The sequence below is a fragment of the Notothenia rossii genome, assembly GCF_949606895.1.
Source record: "Notothenia rossii genome assembly, chromosome: 7".
NCBI classification, from domain to species: Eukaryota; Metazoa; Chordata; class Actinopteri; order Perciformes; family Nototheniidae; genus Notothenia; species Notothenia rossii.
The window spans coordinates 15,942,538-15,959,357 of record NC_136905.1 but is presented as its reverse complement, the minus strand read 5'-3'; the positions used below and the strand labels follow the sequence as shown (position 1 = coordinate 15,959,357).

At 38.8% G+C, this 16,820-nt stretch overlaps 1 protein-coding gene and 1 long non-coding RNA gene across 2 annotated transcripts; one reads left to right on the top strand and one right to left on the bottom strand.

Moving 5' to 3' along the window:
* The first annotated feature begins 6,805 nt into the window (after positions 1–6,805).
* On the top strand, positions 6,806–16,815 carry ica1 (islet cell autoantigen 1). Its single transcript, XM_079694307.1, has 13 exons — positions 6,806–6,951; positions 7,860–7,890; positions 7,993–8,164; positions 8,737–8,809; positions 9,016–9,139; positions 9,959–10,157; positions 11,150–11,275; positions 11,457–11,555; positions 11,653–11,753; positions 11,930–11,973; positions 12,453–12,710; positions 14,713–14,802; positions 15,270–16,815. The coding sequence occupies exons 2-13, from the start codon at positions 7,874–7,876 to the stop codon at positions 15,389–15,391; spliced, it is 1,425 nt and encodes a 474-aa protein (XP_079550433.1). The 5' UTR covers positions 6,806–6,951; positions 7,860–7,873; the 3' UTR covers positions 15,392–16,815.
* On the bottom strand, positions 7,693–10,044 carry LOC307047377. The gene is made up of 2 exons (XR_013810402.1): positions 9,915–10,044; positions 7,693–7,864 (listed from the first exon to the last, which is right to left on the bottom strand). It is a non-coding gene; the product is annotated as an uncharacterized lncRNA (long non-coding RNA).
* Positions 16,816–16,820: the final 5 nt, after the last annotated feature.

Genomic DNA, 16,820 nt, shown 5'->3' with positions numbered 1-16,820 from the left:
AGATTTCATTTCAAATATGGGGCTGAAGTTGTCCTGGGGCACAGTCTTGTGTGAGGTATTGACATATTAAAGGCTCCATCAGACAATGGCTGGTGTTTTCTTTCCTCTTTTTTTTCAAATCACAAATAAATTACTCTCCTCAAAACACTTTTACTCCGCCGGAAATGAAAACTCACTCGTTGTGAATGTCTCATATCAGGTAAAAACTGGAGAGAATTAATTAACCTTTGTCATTTTAATTGCTTTAGTGACAGCTGTCCTTTGGTACCGGAGCTATCCTAATGCACATACTGTGGGCTTGTCAATTACTTTCCCAGTGAATAGATTAAAACGCCACAGAGGATAGAGTCATTTCATTAGTCAGACTTAATGCCCCCCAGACATAACCAGGTACGAACACTTCGCCCTAAATATGCAGAAAAATGAACAATACTATTAAGCCCCTATGAATCGAATGAATGTGGCAACATGGAATTAAGTTTACGTTCTATTTAACTCTGTCCTATTGCTATTATTACATTTGGTATACAGATTTCTCTTTGGAAAATTGTGATAAATAAGAATGTTTTTAGGCTTTTAATAATGGTCTCACAGACTGAAATGCGGGGAACCTGCGTGCATGGCGCAGCTAATTGCTCTAATGGATGTTAGAATCGTAACGCTGTCAATTCTTATGGTTCTGGATAATGGCTGACAGCAGCGACTGTCTAATTCTCCCATTTTGCTCTTTGCACATCTATGATCTAATGCTCCTCAGCTCATCATGAATCTGAAAGAAATGAGGCCGCTTTCAAATATCTGTCAGCTGGATGTCTCGGCTAATGCACAAATCTCCACTGTTTAGCACATGATATGAAGACAGGAGGCACATCATCAGGCTACTAAAACCTCTTCTTTGACGGACGGGGAGGATTTTTGGCAGATACTCGTGCATGTATGAGTATCAGGGGCACTGTTATTAAATCATAATGAATACAAAATATTAAATAAGCTTACATTCTCAAGATTGCTGATGTTACAGAATGTTAAGAAATAGTAAGGATATCAACAATTACAGATAAAGGGTGTTGTGCTTTACTGAACATCTTCAGGGTTCACTATAGCACAGATCCATCATGGGTTTTCCTTAACCTGGACCAAGGGGTGGAACACCAACACAGACATTTTCCACTTGAAATGTGTGACAGTTTTGAGGTAGATTGGATAAAAATTGCAATATTTGAGTATTGGTAAGTACCACAGTATTATGGAGAATCATATTAACAGTGGGCATAAGCAACCAACTGTCTTTAGTTGAATTTGAACCCAGATGTTTTATCTAACAATGGGTATTGTGTTAAGTTAACTCAAAATTACATTAGGTGGCTATGGAACCAGTGGTTTCTAAAGTATTTAATTTTATATTTATATGATTTGTTAGTACTGAAACAGTTAATTGAAGAAAATAAATATTCTGATCAATTCATTGTTTCAGCTATGTTAGGGCTGCAACTTATTAGTTCTGCTAAAATATCACAAGCATTTGAAAAAGATATGCTCATTGCAAGTTAACCGAACCTGAAGGTGATTGTTTTTTTCTTCTGGCACACACCCAATCCTATTACACTTGCAATGAGATAAAACTACACAATTCTTGTGTTTGAGAAGCTGGAAGCAGAAACTATTCAGTATTTCTGCTGGAAGATTGACTTTAAAGATCCAAAATTCTTTCCTCAAGTAATAGTTTCAACACTTATTGAGACAATTGTATCCATTTTGTCGACTTTCAAAAAATGTGCATAAAATGGTTTACTTTAGCATACAACCCGTATCTATCCTTAAACATAAAGAATATGGAGGTAAAAAATAAAAGTATGTAATAATAATGTATCAAGCAAGAGTGTTCAAGCTTCCCAACTGTTCCACAAATTGCTGTTTTCTCCGTTTTATATGGTTGTAATAATTTTAATATCTCTGGATTATGGACTGTTCAACAAAACAAGTGATTTGATTTTGTCTCCTCAGGCTACAGGAAATTGTGTTGGACATTTTTTTTCAAAACCTTTTATGGACTATGATGATAAAATGACAAATAATTAAAAGCAAATTAAGAGATTGATTAATTGTTAATAAAAATAATAATTAGTTAAAGGCCTTAACAAATCTGATTATAGGAGAAGCTAATCTTCTTTAACTTTATACAGAGTCGTTTGTATCCTTTAGAGTGAGTACACAGGTGCAGTTCTTCTGTATTTGTACTTTATGTTTCATGAAATTGAACATTTGAAGAGTTAATGTATGATATCATTGCTTTTAGGCAAGCATACTGAAGAAAATGTAAGTGTTTTTATGCTTCTAAAACCTTCCTGTTTCCAAAATAGATGTTAAAATGTTACAAATATATATATATATCCTTTATTTAACGGTAAAATAAATAACTTAACTAAATGATTTACTGTAAATGATAATATTAATGATAATCATCCTTGCAGAACATTGCTACCTTTGTCTTCAGAATCTTAGTACCAAGTTGTATTTGTTAATCAGGTTTCTCATCAGTCTTGTATTTTGGGAGGAGGACAGGGAACATCAATGTGAAGTTTCCCAAGTCTTTTGAAATGTAGGTTTAATAAACCAGACGCACAAGTATTGATGTCAAAGGTGTGTTTGCATTTCACAATGACATGAGATATAAGAGGATTACATGGCTCATGAATATGGCCTGTTTCTATCCTCTTCTTTTGCTATCAGACATCTTCATCTCTATCCATAACAGCTTGTCGAACGGCACAAAGACTGATGTGCTCGTCTCTGAATACCTCCGATTTAATTTCAGTTAAGAAAAATACGAAAATTGTTGTCTGATCTGCTGAAAATAAGTGTGTGTGTCTGTGTGTGAGTGTGTGGTCCTTTCACAAGCAGCTGCATCTCACAAAAAGAGCAGCTAGTTTAAAATCTATTTTTATGTCACATAATGCTGTCAGTGTATATTCCTTGAAACAACAGCAGAAAGAGGTGATGATTAGTGAATATCACCTTGTCAAAAACCTCACAGCTGTATGGAGGTAGGTGATGCTATTTATACTAAACAAAGACACAATAAACACACTTATATTCTGCTCCATAATTGACATCTTCAAAAGTTCAGTCAAAAACACCAAGGTGTTAATCTTCACCAACAACACCTGGTTATTTGTGTCGAAACATCAAGGATTTGCAGTCAGTGTTAATTGTGAGTTCCCATACGAAAAGCTGTCCACATGATGAGAAGACTATTTTCCCGTGTCACAGCCCAAATATATAGGAGAGTTTTCCTTCACCGTCCTGCCTTTAAAACAGGCTGGCAGGTAAAACAATCAGGGCCAGCCTGCACCGCGCCCGGGCTTCGTTTGCCATTGATTTATATCTTAAACAACCTCTCCTGGTGCTTCCACTGCTAAAGGTGAGACGCACAGCCAGTGTTTGTGACAGAGATGGACTAGGTGCGCTGGCAAGAGAGAGAGGGATGATGCGGTTTTAAAAAATGCATCACCATTAAATCAAAGAGTAACCTTGAATGAGTTCAGGCCAGTGCTGGCATGGTGACACGCTCTGCCCTCAGCGTTCGGTGCCACGGAGCATGCCAAACAGCGGGGAGAGAGAGAAAGCTGCAACGCGGTGATACAGGTTAGAGCGGTGGTGCTGGGTAGCAGGCCAGCTCCACGCAGACCAAGGGCACTCGCACTGACATTGTGTCCAAGTTTGAGCTCAACATGTTGGAGACAAACGTATATAGTCTGAGAGACGGTGATGTCCTTGCAAACTGCCATGGAAAAGTTGACAACAAAACCTTGTTATCACTTGAACTTGTGAAAAAATGTGTTCAAAAAACAGAAGTTCAACATTCGTGATACCTGAAGTTTGACTAAAACCTGCTCTGACCTTTTTCTCTTTGTCTCATAATCTTGCTTGTGTCCAATAAAACAAAAAATGAAAAGGGTTTTCGGGTAAAGAAATGTTTTCATAATGAGAAAATACCTAATGTGAATATGAGATTACTTGTGTTATTCCTGTGCGCTGCAAGGCAAACTCCCCAAGCTATTACATGGGTTTGAGCAGAGCAGACTACAAAGCATTAGAGTGTAGCCTAGAGGAGGAAAAATTAAACCCCACTGGTCCTTCAGCTACAACAGCTGAACTTTACATATTACTCGCTCATGCAGATTACTAAATCAAGGAACTACATTTATTTACGCTTTTTAATAAAGCACTAAAGCCTCAGAGGAATTTTTTTTTAATAAGACGCCTGGTAAAATGGCTGTGCAACTGCCGAGTCCCTCTAAAGTACCCATATTTCCAGTAAATAACGTCTTCTGGGCTGTTATGGTATACATAAAACAGATGCCGGTGCATGAGGACAGACTGAAGTAGTGTGCATATATTAGACATAAAAATGTGTTGCAACATCCTTTTAGATTTGATTTCTAGGCAGAAAACTATTTGGGGTATATAACTTATTTTTAAATCTAACTTCCTCTCCACTTCTCCCACATTCATTGAGACATGTCATCCATCTATCTCGGCCTGCGGCTGCAGTAGTTCCTCGACCATGAGTGGCTGCTGCAGCGGGGCTGTATTTCAGCATGTTGAAGTGCATGGAGAATTCCCATGAAGGGTAAGGGATTATGGATTTTGGCCTCTAAGCTGCCTGGATGCCCAGTGAGGATGTCTCTGAGCGTAGTAATCTTCAAACACCACGCAGAGTGATGAGTGGGCACTGAGGACTTCTACTCAGGATCTAAATGTGTTCCAGCAAGTTACTGGTGAGAGAGAAAGAGATAGAAAGTGAGAGAGAGAGAGAGAGAGAGAGAGAGAGAGAGAGAGAGAGAGAAAGAGAGAGAGAGAGAGAGAGAGAAAGAGAGAGAGAGAGAGAGAGAGAAAGAAAACACCATTTGGTGCAGAAATGGAAAGGATCGACGCAGTGGCTCCTTCAGGCGAAAAGAGACACTTTTGATCCTGTGACCCGTTTTGAGCTATAGTGTGTGTCGAAAACTCGCGTCGAGCAAGGGATCACATTGGAGTGGTGCAAATGTAAATGTCATGGTTCTCCATCACCACACATAACTGCGAATGGAAAAAGTCAATTGAGCAATTTTTGGGGTCGGGTCGGGCACTCTCCGGGGGCTGCAAACCTTCATAATGAGGGCACGCTCAAGTCTGGTTTAGACTGTGTGTCCCAGAAAATATGCTTGCCAATCTGGCATGAGCTGGTGTACAGTTTGAGACTGAAAGAGGAGGCTCGGAAATACAAATAACATCTCACAAGTGAAGCACAGAACAAAAAGTAGGAGAAAGGAAATGTCAGAGAAAATCAATAGTGACGCACGTCCCTGATCAATATCGGAAAGGAATTTCTCTGACTCAGACTTGATTGAATTAAACCCCCAACAGCATCACTTAATTGAAGGCCCTGATTGTTTTCCTGTCTTATTTAAGTGAACTCAAATTGCTTTGATACCATCTTGAATGTTGAGATAAGGTGGGTAAGTGCAGGAGGGGGATCAGATGGGGTGAAGGACACCAGTCTTTATGGAGATGATATCCTCTCTTCAAGAGACGCGTCTATCTACCTGCTCGTATCACAAGCCTTGAGATGCAGTCAGAGGTCAGGGATGGAAATGTGCACAGGCATGCTGGAGAACTTCTTTCGGCGAATCAGACTTTATTACGGTACCAAAAATGCAAAATAACCCACTGTAAAAAACATGCGTGTTTCCGTGTTGCACAGAGGGTGGAAAGTGACCTCAGGCTGTTCAGGATCAAAGGGTTCAACATTCCTTTGGTGGTAATCAAATTAAGTCTGCAAAGCTCAACATAAAAAGCATTTTCCAAATATAAATACACATACCGCTCTTTACACGTACTCCAGTTTACTGATCAGTTAAATTGTCTGCATGCTGCTCACACACTCCTCCTGACAGTGCAGCACAAATACTGTCCAAGGCAACAAACAGGTACATCAATTTGGTGCATGACAAGAAATTCCCTTTAGGTGACAACAAAATGTACATGCTATTAGATCAGCTGCAGTATAGTGTGATGAAATAAATTGAAGCCAACAGATGAAAGCTTGGGGGCCTCACACGGGAGAGAGGAGACTATTAAAGGTGCACTTCCCATCTTTTTATGTTACACTGCCATCCTTTGGACAGATACAGAACTAAGCACCGCTAGAGGTTTCATGAGCTGAGTGATGGTGGTCTGCACCAGGCTGCTGGAGAAACGGGATGTTGCAATTTTGGTGCAATTAGTAATTCATTGAAGGAGTTTAATTTACCATTGTTTGAATATGGATGATTGCTTTACTACTATTTATTCTGATATGTGAATGTATGGTGCTATAATGACAATACTGCCAGTCTTGATATGATGACAGCTATTTTAAGTCATGTACCATTTGCTTTATTTAGCTTTAGCCATGAATTATTATAATCTTGTACCTTCTTTATCTATCTGTGCCTAAACAGACACTGAGGGGTCATTAAATGCTTATTTTATTGTAGCCTATCTAATTTACATAACGTACAATTTTTTATAATTCTTTTCTGATTGAATTTTTCTCAATGACATCTTCAAATGTCCTAATGCTTTGTACCATGTAAAGCAAGGTGGTTTAAAGAAAGTAGATGTATTATTATTATGATTAAGATTATAATTTTATTTTGTATGTCGGATTATCCTTATTGTATTGCTAGTCCACAACCGCACGAGACCATCAGTGTTTATATTAGTAATATCTGTTTGCACGAGACAAACATCTGAACGTGATGCGCGCGGAATCAGGGGAGCGCCGCTGATGACGTCAGTTGCATGCAGAAGTGAATGTGCAGCTGTGTGTACACACACACACTACAGCAGGGCCTACATCCAAAGCTGTAGCGCGAGCAATGATGGCAGGAATATAACGACATTTCATTTAATACATATAATCAGGTACGTGAGTGATATTCCCTTATTTTCTGATTTGATATACTCATTTATATCGTGATATCTAAAGGCGACGCTTCGTCCGTTCAGTGCGCTACAGCAAACCAGGCGTTGTGTTTATTCTGGTGCGGCGAGGATGTATTGTACTCGTATTTATATAGGCTACGTCATTAGGCGCTGGTTCATCATTTTACCTCGAAGTGCATATGAATCTAAAAGCATTTCTTCCTTCCTTGTTATAAAGGTGGCGCGTTCATCGCATCCCATCATCACATTAAAATAAGTCGTGATGACGCGCGAGCTGTTTGTAAAATAATTAATTATTCATGTCAGCTGATGGACGGCAGGGTTTGCACTTCTGGAAAACATCCGGTTACTTAGTCAATGTTTTCAAATCCTCACTCAAAAGCTGAACATCTACTCGGTTGTGAAATTGTCTCTGGTTAATTGATGGTTAACACACCAGGGAGGAATGGTAGAAATACAAAATAAACCTCATCACACCTTGTTGAGTCAGACAGGTCAGATATCACATTGTGCTCCAGCCAGTGAGTTTGAGTCTCTTGCTTAAGGTGTTCAGAGCTGGAATAAGTATACTAATTGTTGAGGTACTTTTCTTTGTAGTTTCCTTTTGAAGCTACTTTATACTTCTACTATTCTACAACATTATTTTCTTCGCTTTAACTAACTAATTTAACCAAGTATCCATCATATTCTGCAATGTACAAAATTAGACACAAAACAAAAAAAGCTGCAATTGATTTATAACAATAAGCGTTCTGCTGAGTTTTGTTTGCGCAAAATTTGGCAAAATGTAAAAGAAAACAGTGTTACCACTGACCCTGGTATAGGTACATGTTCCTCACTACATCTGCTATCCATGAGCTTTTTCATCCACTCCGCTTTCTCCACAGGAAATCTGCAAAAAATGGAGAGAGGACATTTGTGAGTACATATGAACTTTTGTGTTCACACTATTGTTCATACCGATCCATGAGGTTATACAGCAACAGTCACAACATTGGTTCAACCTCTGTGTCATTGCAGTGGCTACTCCCAAGACTATCTTGACCGCTTTATGCAAAGCCAAGACTCGTCTGTTGTGAACAAGTTCCAGCAGAAGTACTGGAAGACAAAACAGACGCTCATCAAGGTCACCGGGAAGAAAGAGGACGAACACGTGGTGGCGTCAGATGCAGAACTGGACGGCAAGCTGGAGGTGAGGAGGAATATAAAAATGTGGTAGTTTTACTAAGTGACTAAGGGAACAGAAAGTCAGGCCGCAGTCGCATCACAGAAACATTAAGACACAGTGGGGAAACTTCCCCTCAGGCACTCTGCAGTGACTTAAATGGCTTTTTGATTCACACTATGCTAGGATTAGCTTGAGGCTTAAAACGTACATTAGGCTGCCTGTCCGACCGCCATCATCTAAACCTCCATTTCAGGAGCGAAGTGAGTTTAATGGCTGAAATCGATAGCTTATAAAAGCTGAGAAAACAGCTTTAATTTAGGGCAGGGCCTCGATGAGCGCTGTGATAAACTAAAATAACTTCATGTTTTTAACCTTTATGTGGCATTTTAATACTTCTATTTTTACCTCATAAAAGGCTTTAGGTTGCTCGAATTCACTTGTAGATTGAAATCCTTTAAATTAATGTAGTATTATATATTTAAGGTGATATCTGTGATCATCATATTCAGGCAATGTATGCACGACTTGCTAAACTGAGCATTACCCCCACAATGATCAGGCATTTTGATTTTAAGCTGATTTATTTTACCCCACAGGTTTTTCACTCCGTCCAGAGAACATGCATGGAGCTGCTAAAGGTCATTGAGCAGTACCAGAGGAGGATATGCTGTAAGTATTTGCTCAAATAGAAAATTAATAATAAAAGTATGAACTCTCAACAGAGTGCATGCAAGCCCATATTCCATAAACATCAGTGCTCCATGAAATGCTTTGTTAAAGTGCTTTAGCATGTAAATATTTTATTATATTATTAACATTTTAACTTCAGACACAAAAACATAAATATATCCATTTCTATCATCTCTACTATGCAGTCCTTTCCCAAGAGGAGAACGAGCTGGGACGCTTCCTGCGCTCCCAGGGCTCGCAGGATAAAACCAGAGCTGGAAAGATCATGCAGGCCACGGGGAAGGCTCTCTGCTTCTCTTCCCAACAGAGGTAGGCAACATGCGTACAATTGTGAGTACATGAAAGATGTGTAACACACATCCAGATCATTCACATAAAAGTTCCAGCTGCACTAGATAAAGTAAAGGTCAGTCATTTTGGTAAACTATCACCCAAAGATATGGTGATGTTACTGAAAATATGGAGTGTTTTAATTGCCCAGCTGTGAACCCAGAGTTAGTTATGTTAGGAAACTTCAGCCCACAGGATTCGTATAATAAAAAGATCAAAGCGGAAGATGTTTCCTCTACAGCAAAACCACGATTGGAATGATTTGATTGCTGAATCTGTGCCACACCCTGCTAACTGAAAACAATTCATGGAAACAACCACACCTAATGACTCATAATACTCAAGTGTAACATTTTCAGGGTCATACCCTTAAAATACAAATGTAAACAAATCTTATTTTTGTCAAGAGCATTGGTAGCTCTTATGTTCTGCTAGTGATTTGGTTTATCAAATGTAAATATAGTAAATATTACTAGTTTTCCTTTGTTTAGAACTTTGTGTCTTTACCAAGAGGGATAAACACCATTTGGTTTAACTGATTCTTTAAGGGGTCTATGATTGGCTTTACTATTTAATGTTGCCAGACGCCCCTGCTGGGGTTGGAAAAGCCTTTCCCCTTGTGGCTTCAAATGATTCAGCAGGCTTTATTATGAACTATAAAAGGTCAAAATTGAATTCAAGATTGTTGATGACATGAGATATGATCAACTAATGTCTAAGACCGAGGCTGTAATGAGAATGTTAATCTACTCACATGCTTTAATTGGATACTTCATTTACACTCTACATCCTTCACAGATTGGCCCTGAGGAACCCTCTGTGCCGCTTGTACCAGGAGGTGGAAACGTTTCGCTACCGAGCGATCTCAGACACGTGGCTGACGGTGAACCGGATGGAGCAGTCCAGGACTGAATACCGCGGAGCGCTGCTTTGGATGAAGGACGTTTCACAGGAGCTGGATCCGGATACTAGTAAACAGATGGAGAAATTTCGCAAGGTTTGTCTTAGGACAGAAGGAAGAGTCAAAGGCCAGACACATTGGCCTTTTTCACAGCAGACATTTTCATATTTTAAAATGGAAATCACAGATGCAACGAAGAAATATGCATTTCATGAAGATTTGCTTTTTTCCAGTTTTCCAATGAAGTTATTAACGTTGCTTTCCTACTATGACAAATCAATGTCTGATGTGAAAAACATTTATCTACCTGGGCAATCGCTCTTCAAGGTTTTTAGCCTCCACAGAGTTATGAAAAGTTTATTTACTGTATATAGCCCAATATCACAAATCATATTTGTCTCAGAGGGCTTCACAAATCAACAAACACAATTGACAATGTAAAAGCAATGTAAAACAATGTAAAAACCACAAACATATCTTACAAGATAAATGTGAATATACCAATGAAAAAGGTACATAACACACAAATACAGTTAGAGTACAATAATTAAAATTCCATAAAAGGAAGTGATGTCAGAAACCTGCCAACAGTGTGTGAGAGAAAGATAGCATATTCTGTCTGCTCCAAAAAGCTATCTGCTGTAGGACTACCCGTTTGTATCATTAATTAATCTGTTAATTATTTTTTCAATTAAATATTCGGTCTAAAAAATGTCAGGAAATATTTGAAAATATCAAAGCCTGAAGGAGACATCTTCGTATGTTGGATAAGTATTTCAAATATCACCAGCTAACGGAGTAATTGACTAATCGTTTCAGCCTTAATTTGCTGCAGTTCCTAAGGCCGCACAAACAGCACAAAGCAGGACAGATAAAAGTTAAAAACAGCCACTAGAGGGCGGAACACACCAACCAATGCTGGTCTACTGATCAATACCACTGTATCAAGTACCCAGCATGCTCTTTTCTGCTGACACTTGCACAAAAGTCAACTCCACATTTTGTGTTTTCACAGTTTGACCCCGTGTGATACATAATACTGGGTTCTTATCTTCAGTTGGGAAATGTTCTTATCTGTTTTATCTCAGGTTCAGGCCCAGGTGCGCACTACAAAAACAAGCTTTGACAAATTGAAGACCGATGTCTGCCAGAAAGTGGACCTGCTGGGAGCCAGTCGCTGCAACCTCCTCTCTCACGTCTTAACCACATATCAGGTATTCCACAAATCCCAGCTGTTTGCATACACTCCACTGATCTTGAATAGGGTGTTTTCAAAGACTGTGCCACATGCGGTTAAGCCAGGAAGGAAGACAAACATGAAGGGAACAAAGACACTGCATTGGAGATGTAACTGTCAGACATAAGGATGTGAATCACTGTTTCCTCTGTTTTCAGACAACACTTTTGCACTTCTGGGAGAAGACATCCCACACTATGGCAGCCATTCATGAAAGCTTCAAGGGCTGTCAGCATTATGAGTTCTCCACTCTTAAGGTCAGAGAACGTCTTGACCTGAGCAGATAAGAGCTCAATTCAGACACTTAAGTTCTCAAGAATCAGCAACTAACCATGATCAGCGACTTTCTTTCAGACCTTACAAGGCCCCATGGACAAGATCGCTAAGAAAAAAGGGAAGAAGAGAATTAAAGCAGTGGCTGAGGATGGAAAGAAAGCAGAGCCCACAGACGACCAGTGAGTAATCTCATCCTGATCTTTCCTCATGCAGGTAGACCAAACATGTGCATAACGACAGGGACATCTGAGGATCTGTTTATAAAAACTGAACCAGCCTGGAAATAGTATCTTACCCAACAGCTGCTTTCTGTACGGGTCAAATGCTATGAACTGATTTGATGTCATCTTTACAGACTCATCTCATTAGAGAATGAAAACGGCGATAAGACCAGAGAAGGTAAAACAAAATGCTACCAAATCTATGTAACTGCAATATGTTTATATGAAATAAACTGCAACTAACAATGATTTAACGATCAGTCTATGAAATGTAAAGCCCAATTTGATGCTTTATTTGTTTTGTCTGACCAAGAGACCAAAACAAAAAAGATATCCAGTTAACTTTAATAGAGCAGTCAAATAATAACATGTGATAATTTAATACAGGTGACTTTTTTTACATTTTTACCTAAAAAACAACTATTAACTATGAATGTTATGCCAATGAACTAATCAGCTCTTTGTCATTAAGACATATCAAGATAAATGTAACACCTATGCCCCCAATGTACCAATGAAAGCACAGAATACTGTAGATAGTTTTGGGCGAGAATGAGACACAAGTTAATGCAGCCAATTAACAGAGAAATGTTCTGTAACATCACCATATTGTTATTCGTCATTGCTTACTCTGACCACTGTGTCTGATCATTACAGGGCATGGAGATAGTCTCTCTGCCTACTTAGAGTTCGAGGGAGAGGAGAAGGACAGCATGGCGTTGCTGAATGAGATCCTGGGCAGTACGTCCGTGGACGAGGGCGACTTCTCCAGAGAGTGGACCGAAGTGTTTGGAGACATGGAGGAGGGATCAGCATCAGGCCGAGCAGCCGAGGCTCAGCAGAAGGAAAACTCCTTCTTTCTACCTTCTCATTTATTGGACCAGAGCTTGAATAATCTGCAGTCTTCCCTCTCAGGTCAGAAATAATACTTTGTGTGCATGTGTGCTTGTGTGAGCCAGAGAAGAGGGACATGTTGGGCTTTTTAGATGTATCTGAAGGACTACTTGTGGTTTTCTCCATCAGGGAAAACTGGCTAAAACATTTAAATTAGCCACCCTTATCCTAATTTAAATTATGAACTTATATTACTGAAACTAAATAATAAGCTATATTGTTTTACCATGAATGAGTGCATTAACCAAAATAGCTATTATCCCATTGTAGCAAACTATTTCCACAAATGGAAAAGAGTGGATTGAAACTGATTCATGCCACACATCTGTCAATGTAATAGAATAAGGCTATAACAAACTGGCCTATAGATTTGCTTAACTGTAGGTAGTTGCCAACTACTTTCCATTTCCTGTGGGCCTGGGCAATGGCTGCTACCACCTCATCTGGTTTTGTTAATTTGGTTGGAAGGATTTTGAGTCGCCTCACTAAGACGACGTAAAAAACCTACAGTATGTTTGTGTGTATCCCCTGGCTTTTGTATAACAGTCACCAAGGTAGTAGTTTAGAAAGTGTGTGAGATTAAACTATAGTTCCCGCATGATTTAGAGTCAGTTGTGAAGACATGCTAGGAAAAAAAGGAACAATGGAGTTTTTTTAAGCAGGGAAAAAGCATATAGTGTTTGGGATCTGTGGCAGGCAAGATGGCAGAGTTTTGAAAGAGAGGCTGAGAGCCTGGCTGGTCAACAAAGCACACTGAATGTAATAGTCGTTACAGATTGAATTCCAAATGGCAGACCCCAGGGAAGTCACAATTACAATATTAGGTCCCAGGAACTGTCAGAGTTCAATCAGAGCTGCGTGAATGTACAGAACTTGCAAAAAGTATAGATTGATTTTAAAGCACTGAATGAGCATAATGCTAATTCAGCTGTAAACAGTCAGGCAGCAGTACACACAGGCAGGGACTGACAAAATAACTTTTGACAGCATGCAAGGCAAACATCAGGCGCAAGCTAAAAACTCATTTAACACTTACAAATCTGACTTCTCAAAACGTATCGTACACCTACTGATCAACATTCAAATGAAGTTTGCTGTTCTGGGTAAAAGTGCAGGGAAGACTTTGTTCAAGAGGGCTTGATCTTGAAAACTAAATGAGGGTTTTTGCTGTTATTAAAGATATTGCAAAAACAACATTGCAGAAAGCATCACATGGGCCTGGCCTCCATTTCACCTAAAAACATTAGAGCCCAAAATATGCAAATCCTTGAAAGAATCTGATTTTAATCATACAGCCCAAACAGCAAGATCGAAAGAAAAATGGCTTCAGACCAAGAATGTGAAATAAACCACAACAAATCTTCAAGGAGGCAAATCCCCAAATATTCACATGAGTCATGAGACCAGTTAGAGGGGAGCTGCATGTACACATGAAAGCTTCAAAACTAAAACTATTGAAAACATTTCAGCAGGATTTCATATTTTAAAATGTTGATGGTGTTATTCACTCATAATTCCTGCTTCAACATAAGGTCTTGCTGAAAATGTCAATAAGAAGGGTACAGTGAAGGCAACACTATAGAGGGTGCTGGAGTTGAAAGTCTATATTGCACTAATACAAATATCTAAATGATTCAAAAGGTTATTTAGTCATTTAAGCCCGTTTGACTCTTTTGTTTGTATTTGGCGCATAGATTGTTTGTTACAAAACACAACTGCACATTCCAGCGCTCTCCCTGGGGGCCTTTAGTGTTGCTACATACTGTATTCTCTGGATCCACACAAGAATAAAAGACAAATAAATGTGCCTGAAACAAGACCTCAAAGTTGTAATTGTAACTTCTGCCATGTATCTATTAATCCCCTAATATGATTTTGCAGTGATAAATGTTTATAATATTTCTGTTTGTTGGTCTATTACACGATATTCTTGCACATCAGCGAAGTGTGATGATTTATTTTGTGGATCATGCTTTGGCACGTTAAGCGATTAATCTAAAAATGTGCATCGTGTTCATTTCAGATCGGGCTGGGATCATTCCACAGCCCGTCGCCCAGGCAACGCAGCACTCATCTGGATCCAATCAGGACGCTTCTAGGGCAGCAGTGAAAGGTAGGGCCGAGCCAAATGAGTAAAACAGAGGAAAGAAAAGATTAATTCAAACAGACGTATTCAACTGAAAGCTGTGATTATGGGGCTTTCAGAGTTTGTGGGGTTTTTTTCATTCATGGTTTCGTATATTAGCCGACGCAGTATTTAAAGGCGGGGGTTATTATTTATTTTTCTTAGCCAAGGACTGCTTACAAGATAAAGAATAACTGGTAACTCTCATTAATGTCCCTTGGAATAATTGTATGCAACCTATTCTTTACTGTAGTCTTAGTTATGTGAAATAACTATTTTTAGAATGAAAATACATTTGAATTAGTTTTAGATTTTAAAAATATACATATTTATCGAATGATAAATTCTCTTTGTATTAAAAAAAGTATACATTTTAAGTCAAGGGAATGGCCCTCACTGGTGTTGATATTTTCAGATGTGTGTGTGACAGTTACCCTTCTTTACTCGTTTCACAGACAAAGCGGGGACGTCAGCAGACCTCTCAGCGTGGTTCAACCTGTTCGCCGACTTGGACCCGCTCTCTAATCCAGATGCTGTTGGCAAAACTGACCTAGAGCACGAACTTCACAACGCCTAGTTATAGGACCAACACATGGTGATCTGAAATGGGTTCCTTTGTTGGTTGGTACAGCAGAATATCACTTTCACACATCCAGTGAAAAATCAGCCGACACACACACACACACACACACACACACAAAATGGTCTTCTCTTGAGGCATCAAGTAGACATTCTGCCAATCATGAAGTCAATTAATCAATAAACAGATAACTCAAACTCAAACCCAAATATTTGTGGCGATTTACGAAATATTGAAGCAGACTTAATATCTTTGGGTTTGGACAGTTGGTTAGAACACAATATAACAACCAGTGGAATGGGTATTTTCACTAAATCCAAAGAGTTAAATCTTAGAATTAAAAATAAATCACCAGTACTTTTTGTTAAACCACATACACACTAATGGTCCCTTATTATAATGATAGCTTCTTTATAAAAACAAACAGAAAAAGAGGCAGGTACAAACTTTCACAAAATGCCTCATCAATACAGTATCTTATAACGACATGTATTTTGTCATAACAGGAGAAATGTTATAACAGGTCATTGATCAGATTGTTTCTCTTGGTGGCAGTATTGCACTTCTGCAAAGTGTTCAACTAACAACTAGCAGCTGTAGTTCTTCCCATTGTGAAGACAAGAAAGATTTACAAGTTTGCCTCTTCTGCTTTGGTTAAAAATAAAAGGTTTATCATCGATACCTCGGTATGAGATCTGAAACAAGAAGCCTTCTACATTTGCTGCCTTGACATCTGTAGTCTCTAGTATCATTCTCCACAAGTCCAGGTGTTAACGAAATGCTGCAACATAGTGAGAAACGTTAGTGATGTCAGGAAGAAATATTCAAAAATAAACTGATACATCATTTATTCTGCCAGCGATCGTCCTCCACTGAGAATCATTTGCAACTATTTCACAAAGCACTTCAACAGGTGGACTAAGAGCCAATGTTTCCTAGACATGTATTATTTTGAAATGTGTTTGCTACATGCTGTCTTTGTTAAGCTCTGTTGAAGATATTGCAGAATATATAAACATATCATTCCTGTTTTACTGCATGTTGCATGTTATTCAGTAAGTGTCATTGAATGGATAATGCGTGTGATATTGTGAGACTTTTCATCCATTTATTTAACTCACTTAGCTCCCATTCAAAAAAAGAGGCAATTTTTAGTGGATAATTTCCAGAGCCAAAGTAGACAGAAAGTTGGATAATCATGAAAATACAATCAAGTTGTTCTGATTCACCTTACAATGCTGCACACACTAGATGTCCGGGTAAGAGTCTTAATCTGATAACAAATAAACAATATAGAACCTCATCATTATTATAATTGGATTCCTTAGGTATATTGATATTTGTTTTGGTGCAACTATGATGTTATAAGCCATGTGACGTGTGTTAATATTGAACATAAACCAAATACATTGATTGCCTTACCTTG